The sequence below is a fragment of the Catharus ustulatus genome, chromosome Z (genome assembly GCF_009819885.2).
Source record: "Catharus ustulatus isolate bCatUst1 chromosome Z, bCatUst1.pri.v2, whole genome shotgun sequence".
In the NCBI taxonomy this organism is placed as follows: domain Eukaryota; kingdom Metazoa; phylum Chordata; class Aves; order Passeriformes; family Turdidae; genus Catharus; species Catharus ustulatus.
In genome coordinates, this window is record NC_046262.2 from 65907870 (window position 1) to 65921584 (window position 13715).

At 41.9% G+C, this 13715-nt stretch overlaps 1 protein-coding gene across 1 annotated transcript in view; it reads right to left on the minus strand.

The window, feature by feature from the left end:
* Positions 1–1428: 1428 nt before the first annotated feature.
* PIGG (phosphatidylinositol glycan anchor biosynthesis class G) overlaps positions 1429–13715 on the minus strand; it is a 92597-nt gene continuing 80310 nt past the window's right edge. Inside the window, exon 13 of the mRNA XM_033084722.2 lies at positions 1429–1859. Coding sequence (XP_032940613.1) covers positions 1649–1859 — 211 coding nt within the window. The 3' untranslated portion in view covers positions 1429–1648. The remainder of the gene's footprint in view (positions 1860–13715) is intronic.

Genomic DNA, 13715 nt, shown 5'->3' on the forward strand with positions numbered 1-13715 from the left:
GACTCAAATGTCTTGTAAACATACTCATAAGAATTTTAGGGAGGACTGCTTACAAACTAACAATATAAATAAACAGAGAATATGTTGATAATGTTGACATGGCTGCCAGCCAGCAGGTAACCAAAAAAATACTGAGAATAATGAAAATGGTAGATGCATATTCACAAATTGTTTTAAATAACCATAATTGGCAGTAAAAAGTGATTTATTAGAAGTATTTAATTTTCAGTCTTCCAGCAGGTCACAGTAAATGACATTAAGATCCAGTACTCTCTCCTCCAGAGCAATATGTTGCAAGTGTATTGAAAATTTTAGTTGTTTTATAGCTCAAAACATATTTCATTATTAGTAATCAAGATGGCCTATTACTAATGTATAAAAACTAGAGGCCTACATTTTGAGATCTGCATTATCTTTTACATGAGACAAAAAGTGCATCAGTGATTTTAACAACTGTGCTGTCAAATATATCGGTCTTGAAAGTTTTATTTTCCCATATTTATAACAAAAGTTAAAAGGTCTTTGTATGCTTCTCTTCTGATATACCTCAAACATATTTAGACTAACTCATATTAGCCACTAACATGGACAAAAAACATGGACAAAACTAAGAGGCAAAAAGACCCCTCATAAATACTGATAGTCAGTATAGTCATTAACATGTATCTTCTTGAGAGAAGCAGGCAAAACAATACTGTTAGAAATTAATTACAGCACATTCAAGTGAGATGGCTAGACAGGTCACTAGAGGGGTGGTGATGCAAACTGCAAATACACCTTTTACACCTTTTATTCTGCTGGCAACTTAATCCATTAAACTGTTTTCCTGTTCACTGCTCACAACTCTCTACCCATGTGTGGAAAACATGATCAAATGTTCAGGATGGCTGCACCAACCTGATTTATCATTTGTACCTTGGTAAGAAGAAACAGCATTTAAGCAGTGAACGGACTCCACAGAAGACTCATTACTTTGTTGGACAATAAGTGTTTCTTATTCAATGTCTGAAGTGCAGATCAAAATCCATTACAAATAATGATGACACTCACCTTGCAAAGAAAAATGCTGCTTTTAAACAGAAATCCTTTGCTGCCTATGTAAAACAAACAATATTTCTTACCTGGGATGTTTGTACAATAAAAATTTAATAATTATTTCAATGCATGAACAAGAAAGAAAACAAACAGAACCCCCCCTGAGGTTAATGGATTCAGGATCATGTGAACAGCACCTAGAAATCCTGCACATTTTTAGGATTTTTTAGTGTAAGAAGATAAAAAAATTGTGTACACACAAGATTTTTTTCTGTGCCCATGAGGCACTGGTCTGTATTTATATTAAGATGTATATTTTTAAATTCAAAGTGTGTAGTATCACCACTCTGTTATTTGGAAAGTGCTATAATGACAGCCATAGAACAAAAGGTATCCATGAAAAAACAGTTTATTTCAATCCTATATTTTAAAAGTAAACTCAGTTCTAACACAAGACTGATCTTGACTAAAATAAACAACTCTTTCAACAATTTGCTCTTCAAAATCTGCAAAACAATTTAAAGCTGATATTTTCCCTCTTCCATTCCAGTGGCACAGTGGACATTGCAATGCGGAACCACACATCGCCCACTTAGTTTCAGTCTTGCACTTTTTAAGTGTGGTTCTGATCCATTGCTGTGAAGAAGAGGCAGACAGCAGCTGTGATGAACACATGCACTCCCTCATACAGTAGCTTTGGCGAGAAGACGCTCCATATGAACAGGTGGTAGCGCAGACCTGTTACCAAAACAACGTAGATGGCAACTGGAATTGAACGCATTAGAGCGTAGCAGAAACAGCCGTGACCCACTGCTGCAGAATTCCTGAGAACAAAAACAGAGGAGTTCACTCTCAGGCAAACTCAGAAAAGACACTGGAGTTCCTCCCCTCTTCAGCATTATTTCACCACACAATGATTATACAGAGAGCTCCACTTTGTGTTAGAAAACTGATTGTCAATGCAATGATGAACCAATAAAATTTGTTCTCGTCACCTCTATATATATCCTATAACGTATATGTCTGGTGTAAGCATAGCAATTGTCATTGCAATAAAGGCGTCCAGTAGCTCACACTTAGATTGTTCTGTGCGTTAATGTATTTTATTCTAATTGTCAAAGTTTCCATTAACCAGTTTCAATTCAGCTTTGTCTCCTGTTGGCCTTACAGTGCCATTCCACAGAACCGGAATGGTAAGAGGAAGAGAAGACTACAGTACTCCTTACTAAGCTTTCTAACCTGTTCTACAATCAGATGGAGTCTGCCCTTGCTTTTAAAGAGCATAAAACTTGTCAGAGTACACTGCTGCCCACAGCCAGCAGTACAGTACAAAACAACATAAAAGTTGTAATATTCGAAAACTTCTCAACGCTAACTAACGTAACATTCTCCAAAGAATACCATATTCTTAGGATCACAGGAGCGATACACTGCATTCCTGTCACAGCTGCTTAGCTCAGCTGAGTCCGCTGCATCCCAAGAAATGCCTACCCCATGTAACCTACATGGTCCAAATTTGCCACGTTTATGTATTTTGGTTGGTGACAAGAGTCAGATGAAAATGGAAGTGAAAAGGTTTTCTGCATTCTGATTGTCCTCCCTCTCCTGAGGCACCAACTCAAAGAAATTACACTTATTGGCCCAGTCCAATTTACCCAAAATATATCTGCAGAGATTAATTCACTTAGATTCAGATGTTTACCCCTTTAGACAAAAGGAAGGAAAAAACTATTTCACTGGAATAATAAGCGAACATTTTCCTCTCCTCATCAAAATATTTTACATCATCAGTTCCCAAAAGAACCCACTGGCAAAGTGTGGAAATGTTTTACAGTGAAATCCTGATCTGAGAATCTGTTCTGCTCCTCCCAGTTTTTAATTCTAATCTTGTTTCAAGTAATAAAAATGTAACACGGCTAGCACTTCTGCAAGATGTTAATTAGTCACTTATGACTAAGTAAGCTACAGAAAGCAGTATTTTACATAAACCATTAAACTTCTTACTCTTTAAATAAAAATAACTAGGATACAGCCCTGTTTTCCAGTGAAGTCAAGATCTAAATTCCCAAGGCTTTCAGTAGAAGGAAGAACAGGTCATGAAAGCAGAGTTTTAAAATCAAGAACAGCAGGCATGAATGACTGAAAAACATACTTGCAGTTCACATAAAACTATTTCCCTTGCTGCTTAGCCAAGGAAACTGAGACTTGGGAGTGAACTAGACTGCTCCCTGTTTCTGCTTCTGTAAATAACCAGATTCATGTTTAATAACCGATTTTGTTGACAAGGATTAAATAAAGTGCAGTTCACTCAGTCTTGGCTGTTTTCATGCCGATATGAGTTAAAACAGTATTTGTAGTAAAAATAGTATTTGTAGTAGTCAGATGACCACTGAATAAACAGAGAAAATGGTTTTTCAATCAGACAAAGAGGTATTTTTAAAAATAATTTTCTAGAGTTAAAAAATGCACTTGATACCATATAGATGAATCCCCAGCTCAATGACACAATTTTTTCTGTATTCTGGTATCATAAAAATAGCTGTTTTCTACTTATAGGATACCTCTATTTAGAAAAGCTCTCAGCACTCACTTCACCTCTCAAGATAACATAAACACCTACCTTCAGAGGGAAAACTCGGACGGCTTCACTGTACAATTTAGTGGTGCAATTTAGAGAAGGCAGCAAAAGCACACTGTATCCACAAAGTTAAACTGCTACTGGAACTCAACAGCAGAATAATTGGGTTTATCTCAGAGCTGGTGAAAGTGTTCACACATGCATCACTGTGCATAGAGCACTGAATGGTTAAGCACAAGCAGGTAGACCTACTTGACCTGATCCTAAGGCAACAACTTAGCTCTTCAAGCATATCATCACTCTCTCCTCTTACTATGGCCAGGGACAAAATTTGAACAGTCTTTGTGTGCTCCTTCACCTCATTCTACAGACACAGTGCCCACAGCATCTCTAGGCCGCAAGGAAGGCAGCTACTGGTAACATGACCATGACAATCCAGCTAGTTCATCTGGTTTCTGAGTTACTCCAAATGAATTCACCACAGCCAGAGAAAGCTGGCTGCAGGATGCCACTCACGTATCCTCATGTTTATGATCTGGACCAGCCAGTAATGAATAACCTTGCAGATTCTCAGTGCTGTTTTCAATTAAAATAATGGAAGACCACAGGATACATCTAAAGTATCAATCTCTAACTAGTCCACACTGAGATTAATACCTTTCACTATTTAAAGGAGAAAAGCATAGACAGATATAAACTGCACACAATACCTCCATGTTCTGACAAAACCAGCCCACTATTAAGGCCTCTGCACAATGCACAAAAAGGAATACTCACTTCTAATATTCAGCTCATTTAGAAGGTTAACGTATGGGAACTTGAAAGAGAAATCCATATGTGTTACAGGTGACAAAGCCTACCCAAACTTCATGAGAGATCCAGGAAAAAAACAATGTTTTTGGAGAGTTCTGAAGCAAAGAACACTACAGATTCAAATCACTAAATATGCTGTTAATTAGCATGCAAACATTAAGTGTGGTCCAGAGAACATAACAGCTTTCAGCAAAAACTGTCTTTTTTAATGGAAAATATTTAATATGTAGTAAAAGACACCAAAGAAACTGTTATATAATAGGTTTACCACTTCTTTGGATATCCTAAACTCTATTTGTAGATGTTTTATCAGCAAATCTTTCACCTCTCAATCCATCTCTAAGGTGTTGCTAAGATGAGTAATATGAGGCTCGCAAAATGAAAAAATTACAATGCCAAACAAAAAAAAAAAAAAAAAAAGAAAAAAAAAAAAGAAAAAGAAAAAGAAAACCTATTTTCTTGTGAAAACATGTACCCTAGTTATATGGAATACTTGGTAGCTAGTGCCAACAAGTTTTGTAGCTTAAAAATCAAGCAAAAAATCTCCATAGACAGCGCTACAAATGCATCTACAAGGAATTTTAAAATACACTTTACAGTTTTTACAGTGTTCCAACCCTTTTCCCAATACACCAAATCAAATAACCAGTTCAGAGACATGCAAGCATATGAGGGTGGAATACCCTAGTATTGTTGCTTTTCTAGGGTTGGAAGAGGGTTTCAGTATGAATGTGCTGAATCTTTTAATGCAAGCTACCCTCTAGCATTTCTGCCATCGTGAGTATCACTGTCTAAGTTATCTCCTACTGGAGATACTGAATTTGCCTATTTGAAGGCAGTTCTTACCGTATTAACATCTTCTACAGTATTAAGTGGCACTTCTCTTTCCAGGTATTCTGCAGTTTCAAAGATCTCCCTGTTTAGCGCTCTCTGGAAAATACTTGGAGTTGTGGGGTGTCTCAGTTTCAACGCTTTATTCTGATACCCTTGTGTTACTGGCTCATTCCCAGTTAGCGCCTCCTTCTTAGCTGCCAATCTAACCTGATACCTGCTCCTTGTTCCAGCAAATTCGCTGTCAATCCTACCTTGTGCCAACCCCCTGCTTGGAAATCCCCTAATCTTCGAAGCCCTATTGGTTTGTTGAAATTGTTCCCTCCCCCTGTGTTTTCTCATTGGGTTATGTATTGTAAACCCCACCTTGTGCTCCTCCCAGCCTTCTCCACTATTGGTTGAAAATCTGTACCTTCCCTTAGAACCTCCTCCGTATAAAAGTCCCTGTACAGACAGCGTCTTTGTCTTTCGTCCCCGACACTAACTTGGGATAAAGCCTCCTTGGAAACCATACAGACGACCTCTCCCACATCCTTGTGCCAGCTACACCTGTGCTGTAGAGCATCTGCTCTAAGCTGTATCCCTACTCTCCTTTGGGGAACAGCCCACTCTCAGTGTGGATCTGCGAGCTAGCTGTGACTCCAGCACTGCGTCAACTTGGCATTTCGTTCATCTGCCCCATATATACCAACGAAGGGTTGCACTCAGAAACAAACCATGTAGCACTCCAAATGTCTCCAACATCTTAGAGTAGCTGCAATGTATAAGAAATTTCCCTGATCTAAGCAAGTATCAATCACTTCAGCAGCAAGAATAAATTAGCTACATCTCTCCCACATGTCCCACTCTCCCTGAGTACAATTCTACAGCACTATTTTAGATTATAGAACACAATTCTGCATTGTCATGGAAAAACACTTTTTATTTTTAGAAGTTCCAAGGGAACCAAGAGTCCTCTGGAAATTTGCATGATTAATTCTGGTAGAAAGTACCAATCAGAACAACTTTTTTAATGCTATGAAGTCACAATTTTTGTCACCACACCCTATCAATGGACAGATGTCAAAAATGCTGGTTGCCAGCAAGTTAAAAGAACTATAAAGTGTATTCTGCTGCCATGGAAATGATGGAACTTGGGGATGACTGATTTTTCTCTGCCCTTTGGATTCTCTTTCCCAGTAAGAAAAGCAGAGAAGGTACAATTACCCAAGCAAGGTTGTGTCTGTGGCAGTAAGTTACAGGGGACTGTAGTACATGCAGGGCTCAGCAGGTTCTCACAAAGATTTAGCTGTAAAAATCTATTAGGCCTTGTAACTTCAATTCTCTTCATTTCAGCATCAAGAGTACAAAAAATAGAATTGTATCAATGTTTTTTCCTGTTCTCACTGCTGGCATAATCAGTTGTGCTGTGAGCTTCACATCAGCAAAATAAGAAAAAAAAAAAACCAAACACCCAAAAGCCCAACAACATCCCAACAAAACAAACAAACAAACAAAAAAACCAAAACACACACATCCAAAGCCAAAATATAATCACACACACAGACACACAAACCCCACAACGCCACAAAAAAAACCAAAAAAAACCCATGCACACATAAAAAATACAAAAAAAAAAAAAAAAACCAAAACAAAACTAAACCACCAAACCAGTCTATTCCTGTTGACACTGGCCCAGATTTTACTGCAGCAAAGTATAACCAAACTGTCCTAATAATCAAAACACAAATCCTAAGTATTTCAAAACCCAGCATTGGTCAGTTTTCCAGTAGGCAAAAAATCTGAAGCATTTTACACTGGCATAATACATGCAAGGAATAACAAGGAAATTTATAGCTTGATTTCCTGTTAGGGTACATCTGCAGGCTTTCCTGCCCATCTTTTTAAACAAACAGTTATTCTTCACAATATTAGCTAAAGCCATAAAGAAAAATTTCATCCAACAATTGCTATTGATAGCTGGGATCTGAAGAAATTTAACAGAGATTGTTAGTGTCCAAGTTATTTGATTAAATTCAAATTTAACAGGTTAAAATATACAAGTATAACAAGACACAGTGACACAAGGCATTTCAAGAAAGGTGAAGCACAATTTATTTAAGTATGGATAGCAAACTGGCCAGCAAGGCCATAATGGGTGATCTTTACTCAGTGTGGCTGCCAGTCACAAGCAGAGCCCCACAGTGAATATTACTGAGCCCCAAACTGCTCAATGTTTTCATAGTCTAGATGGTAGGATTGAAAGCACCTTCACTAAAGTGCCGTTGACAGTAAACTGGATGGACACATTAGAAGGGAGAACTGTCTGACAGAGAGATCTGATCAGGTCATCAAGACCTGTATGAAATAATGAGTGCAAAGTCCTGCACACGGGTTATGGGCTAGGATGCATGTGGCTGGGAAACAGTGTTGCTGAAAAGGACCTGGGAGTACTAGGTGACAACAGGTTAAACATTAATCAGCAGAGCACTGCTGCAGCAACAGCAAATTGCGTCCTGGGCTGCATCCTCAGAGGCACTATGGACAGGAAGAGATGTGATTATCCCAACTCTACTAGGTGCTTGTCAGGCCATACCTGTAGTACTGTGTCCAGTTTGGGTCCCCCACCCTTCGAAAAAGACATGGACAGGCTGGAGGGGCACTAAAGAAGGACTAGAGAAGATGAAAGAGCTCTACAGCATAAGACAGTAGGAGTTAAGTCTCTTCTTCATGGAGAAGGCTCAGGGAGACTTCATCACAGCATTCCTGTACTTAATTACTTAAAGATGGTAACAAAGGATGGAGCTGCTCTCCTCACCATGTGGTGCATGGAGAAAACATAAGGCAATGGGTACAAGTTGTGCTGGGAGAGGTTTCATCTCAGTATAAGAAAGACTTGTTTTGTAGTGAGAACAATCAATCATGGATACAATCTTGCCAGAGATCTGGTAGAATCCCCATCACTGCAGATTTTCAAGACAAGACTGGACAGCATGCCAGATGATCTCATGGAGGCTCCTGTTCCCAGAAAATGTTGAACTACATGATCTTTTAAGGGCATCTCCATCCTGGCGTGTTCTGTAGTTCTGTGAAGCAACACTCACTCTTCTGCACTGAGGGCAGAGTCAATTCTTGTATTTTTCCACTACAGTAACTATTTTTAAACTTGTGACTTAAATAAAATAACAGCTCTCTCCTCAAATTACTCCTGCCATCCCAGTAACACACACATTCAAGAAGAATTTGTTAACTTCAAGAAAAGGTGTGAGGAAAGAAGATAGAAAAATCCTAGATAAACACAGAATGACAGTATGTTATGTACAGTCCTATCCACAGCACCATAACCAAGTAATTCTGTTTGCCATGGAATAGATGAGAACAGAAAACCAGTGGTGAAAAAGGAAAAAACTTGTAAGAATAACAGAACTAGGCCAATACCAGCAGAAGTACAGGTTACATCTAGAAACATTACTACAACAAAGAGGTATGTAAGCAAAGGTCTACAAATATGACCCTCTCTTTCCAGTAGTGTTCTGAATGACTCTGTTTCTGCTTGAGCAGCAGCATAAATCACTCAGAGTCCAACATCATCATGCAGCTCTTCCTAATTTAAGAGAGGAAAAGTTGGTACTATGCTCCAATCTGTTTCTGAATAAAGAGGAAGGAGCATGCAAAGTACAGTAAATTCACGAATACAAGCTGCACTGAGTATAAGCCGCATCTCTGGGTGTTGGCAAATATTTCGGTTTTTGTCCATAGATAAGCCGCACCCGAATATAAGCCGCTCTGTCGTTCGCAGCGAGGACCCGCGTGCAATTAGTAAGAGAACCGCGGGAGGGCGGGGTTTACTGGCTGAGCTAAGGCTGTGCAGGCTCGGCCCGCTAGGGGCCGCTGACGGGGCCAGGTGACTGAGCCCGGTGCTGCAGCTCGGGGCCGGCCGCCGCTGCCCCTGGGCTCGGTCACCCCGGGTCGGCGCTGCCCCGCGGTGGCAGGCAGGGACGGAGCTTCCCCCGCTCCTACGGCAGCGGCGGCGGGCGGGGACGGAGCTTTCCCGCGCCCGAGGCGCCGGCGGCGGGCGCGGACAAAGCACCCCGCCTCCTCCCCGAGCCGCGGCAATGGCGGCGCGCACTTCCCGCCCCTCCCCGGGCCGCGGCAATGGCTGCGCAGGGCTCCCGTCGGCTCCTGGAGCCGCGGCAAAGGCGGCGCCCCCCCCCCCGTCAGCTCCCCGGGCCGCGGCAATGGCGGCGCCCCCCCCGTCGGCTCCCCGGGCCGCGGCAATGGCGGCGCCCCCCCCCCCCTCGGCTCCCCAGGCCGCGGCAATGGCGGCGCGGCCCCCCCGCGTCCTCCCCGAGCTGCGGCAATGGCGGCGCCCCCCCCCCCCGTCGGTTCCCGGGGCCGCGGCAATGGCGGCGCCCCCCCCCCCCCCCCCACCCTGGGCTGCGGCAGAGGAGGGAAGAAGAGAGCTCTCCCGCCTCTCTCCCCGCCCCCCGTGCTGCCTGCAGGGAGCCAGGGCAACACGGTAACACTGTAACAATTGCGAAATGCCGGCTTTTACTGGCCGGTGCTTGGCTCGGCACTCTGGCTGGCACGTCTGGGGTTGTAAATGTCAGAAAATTATTAATATATTAGCCGCACCCGACTATTAGCCGCACTTCCGGGTTTCCACCAAAATTTTTGTCAAATTGCTGCGGCTTGTATTCGTGAAATTACTGTACTAAAGATAAAGGGGGCACAGGATAATTTCTTTCAGTGCGCTGTGTATACTTCACGCACTGTATCAGAATATTGCTCCCAACTTTCTTCATAGCTTTTTCTAGCACAATGCACAGCATATTCATCTTCAGACTCTCTTCCTTGTGGTGCAATGAGATGTCTTCTGGGATTACACAGGAATACTCTTTTTAAGTCCAACTGTCATACACACTTTTTACTTTGGCAAGTTTATAGGAGTATTGGACTTCTTAGTAATTCAGCTTTGTGCAAATTATTTTTAAGAACAATACTCAGCATTAGGATAAAGACTATAGAGTCCCACATACTTTGTCTGGAAAACAAAATGGATTGCAGCATGATCTGTAAACCCATACCCTAAGATCTCTTCAAATGATAAGACACTGCTAATACCATTAAGTGTAAAAGGAACAGTGTAAAGTGTAAAAGGAACAGTGAGCAAAAATGGTTTCATCTCAGGAAGTAATTAATTGCAAGAGCAATCTGATTTTTGATGAAGATACCTTAATATAGTAGCTACAGACCCTCTTCCTAGCTGAGAAGACAGACAAGTCAGCACAAGATTTTTCATGCCATAGTTTTGGTGACACCGTAATTGTAATGGCTCTGAGACAGAAAATGTAAACAAGTATGCAACTTTCAGAAGACTGCAGATGTTAATTTGCACCTGGAGTGTAGGGGGGAGGGGAGGGGAAGGGAAGGGGAGGGAAGGGGAGGGAAGGGGAGGGAAGGGGAGGGAAGGGGAGGGAAGGGGAGGGAAGGGGAGGGAAGGGGAGGGAAGGGAAGGGAAGGGAAGGGAAGGGAAGGGAAGGGAAGGGAAGGGAAGGGAAGGGAAGGGAAGGGAAGGGAAGGGAAGGGAAGGGAAGGGAAGGGAAGGGAAGGGAAGGGAAGGGAAGGGAAGGGAAGGGAAGGGAAGGGAAGGGAAGGGAAGGGAAGGGAAGGGAAGGGAAGGGAAGGGAAGGGAAGGGAAGGGAAGGGAAGTAGATGACGGGAGAGAAAGAGAGAGACAGAGATAGATTAGGATGAAAACTTCACCCCTCTGTGCATGCAATCATCCTGGTGATGCTCTCCATCAGGCCTTCTTGGTGCTGAGGGTCCCCCAAAAACATGGAGCTCAGCACACTGACAGACACTTGGGCCAGGGGAACCCCCAGGTAATTGCCCTGGCTGGGGGAAATATGACACAGTCTCTTGCAGCACACTGCATCTGTGGCATCCCTCTGCATCCTGTGCAATGCTCTGCTGCAAGGCCTCAGCAGTAAGCTGGGGAGTACTCTGGGGCTCTCGGAGGGATTATGACTTGTCCTCACTGCCTCTGTTTCTCATTCTTGTCCTCGTCCATCCATGTCCTCCTTGTTCTACTTGTTCGTGTTCTTTTACTTTTCCTTATGCTTTATTTTCTGCTTTTTCCTCTTATGCTTTTTGTCTTACACTTTTTCTTACATTTTACTTAAGCTTTTTCTTATTCCTTTCTTTCTTTCTATTCTTACTCTAATTTCTTCCTATTTCTGTTCTTACAGATTTTCTTATTCCTATACTTATTCTAATTGTTATTCTCATCCCTATTCTTATTATTTTTATTATTTTAATTCTTCTTATTTATTTTCTTTTTCTAATGCTTTTGTTTATGCGTTTTCTTTTTCTAATGCTTTTTTTCTTATGCTTTTTCTTACCCTTTTACTTAAGCTTCTTCTCATTCCTTTCCTAATTTTTATTCTTATTTTGATTTATTCTTATTCTCATTCTCATCCTTATCCTCATTCCAATCCTTACACTTTTTTAGTACTACTTCTTCATCCCTTCATCTGCTTCAACTTCTAATGGTTCTTCCTAATATTCCTTATCTTTTTGGGGATTTTGGGGTGCTTTTGTGCTTTTTTTGGTGTGGGGTTTTGTTTTTGTTTTTTTCTTTACAACTCCTGTTTCTTAAACCAGTCTTTCTTTCATTTTGTTAGAAGTGGGCGCGTCAAAGTCTGGCAGTGTGCGGTCATGTCCTGGGAACAACACCTCCTGTCTGTGCTCAATCCTCATGAACAAAATGCCAAAGAATAGTATGGAATCCGTTCCAGAGGACAGCAAATAGAATTAGGGCTCTAGCAAGGGGAGGTGCAGGTTCAGTGTCAGGAACAACTGTCCCCTGACAGAGTAGTCAGGGGAAAAGAGGAAAATACAAAGGTGGAAAGAATGTGCATGAACAAAAACTACATGTGCAACAGAAATATGATAAGGAAAGTGGAGAAACTGGGCAAGGGAGTGGGTGGGGAAAGAGCACTGGAGGGAGAGAAGTTAGATGAGTAAAGGCTGGCAAGAGGGGAAGATGACGTGGAAGCAGAGACTGAGAAAAAAGGGAGTGCAGAGAAAAGGAGAGAGGGACAGATAGGAAGACAGAGTGAGGCAAAGAAAAGAATGGATGGCTGTGGGTGGGGTGACATTGGAAGAGACAAGGAGTGAGTGTGAAAGTGATAAGGGGACTGAGGGCGAAGAAGAAGAGAAAATGGGATTTTAAAAGAGGGGACAAAAGAGGAACAGAAGGAGCGAGCAAAGACAACAAGATATGCAAAGGAAGAAGGAAAGTGAGAATGAGAATTTCAGAGATTTGGAAAGGAGCATGTGGGGTAGACAGATTAACTGAGATCCAAAGAAACATAAACAGAAGCAGGGCAAAGAAAACCTGAGCGGGATTGGGAGAGACAACAAAAAGCAGATAGAAAAGAGTGAGAAGGAAATAAAGTGAGTCACGAAGAGGGGAAGAAGAGCAGGGGTAAGAGAGCAAGAAAGATGGAAAGAGGAGTGAGAGGGAAAGGGCAAGCATAGGCAGAGACTGACAGGGGAACAAACAAGAGGACATAGAAAAGAGGGAGGGGGTAAGACAGTGAGCATGACATGAGGTAAAGAAGGAAAATTGCATGAGAGAGACACAAAAACACCTAGGGAAGCAAGAAACAGAAGCAAAAGAGGATATGCAAAGGAGAAGAATGCCCTCATATGCAAGAAGAGGGAAAGAGCTTGACAGAAAGAAGAGGCACAAGAGAGAGGGAGCACAAGAAGGAAAAAGAGGAAAAGTGCACGTAAGAGAAAGGGACAGCATGTGCACATGCAAGAAAAATGCTCAAAATTACACAAAATCTGTAAGAAACTACAAAGCAGAAACATGAGAGAGAGAGCCCATGCATGAGGCGGGGGAAGAATGCAAGACAGAAAGTACAAGGGGTAAACATGAGATACAAGGCAAGTCTGACACAGAGAAAGCATGTAAGATAAGAAGGGAATGTGTGACTATTAAAAGAAAGCATAAGGCAGACAAAATTAGTCAAGAAAGCTTAGCAATCCAAACTCCCAACCAATCATATATGCGTTTGCCCAGGAACTCCAAACTCTCTATTTAAAGACAATTCACAACAATAAAATGCTTTTGTCACATGGATCATAAAGTGTTGTGTATTTGTCTCCAACCTGGCACCAGCCAACATTAAAATGTGTGACATGTAAGACATGTGAAGTACAGGGGAGAGAGCAGACAGACCAGGAAAACAGGGAAAGGAAAAAGGGAAAGCACAATGAGACAGCAATTGTAATATGGCATGTGATGGAAAAAGGATGAATGTGCCTTAGAGAAAGAAATCATAAGAAGAAAGGGCAGGAAAGTACATCAGTGAGAAAGTGATGGTGCAAGAGAGAGGACAGGTACTGTGCACCAAGAGGAAAGGAAAGCTCACACATTAAAGGAACACTGCATGACAGAAAAGTG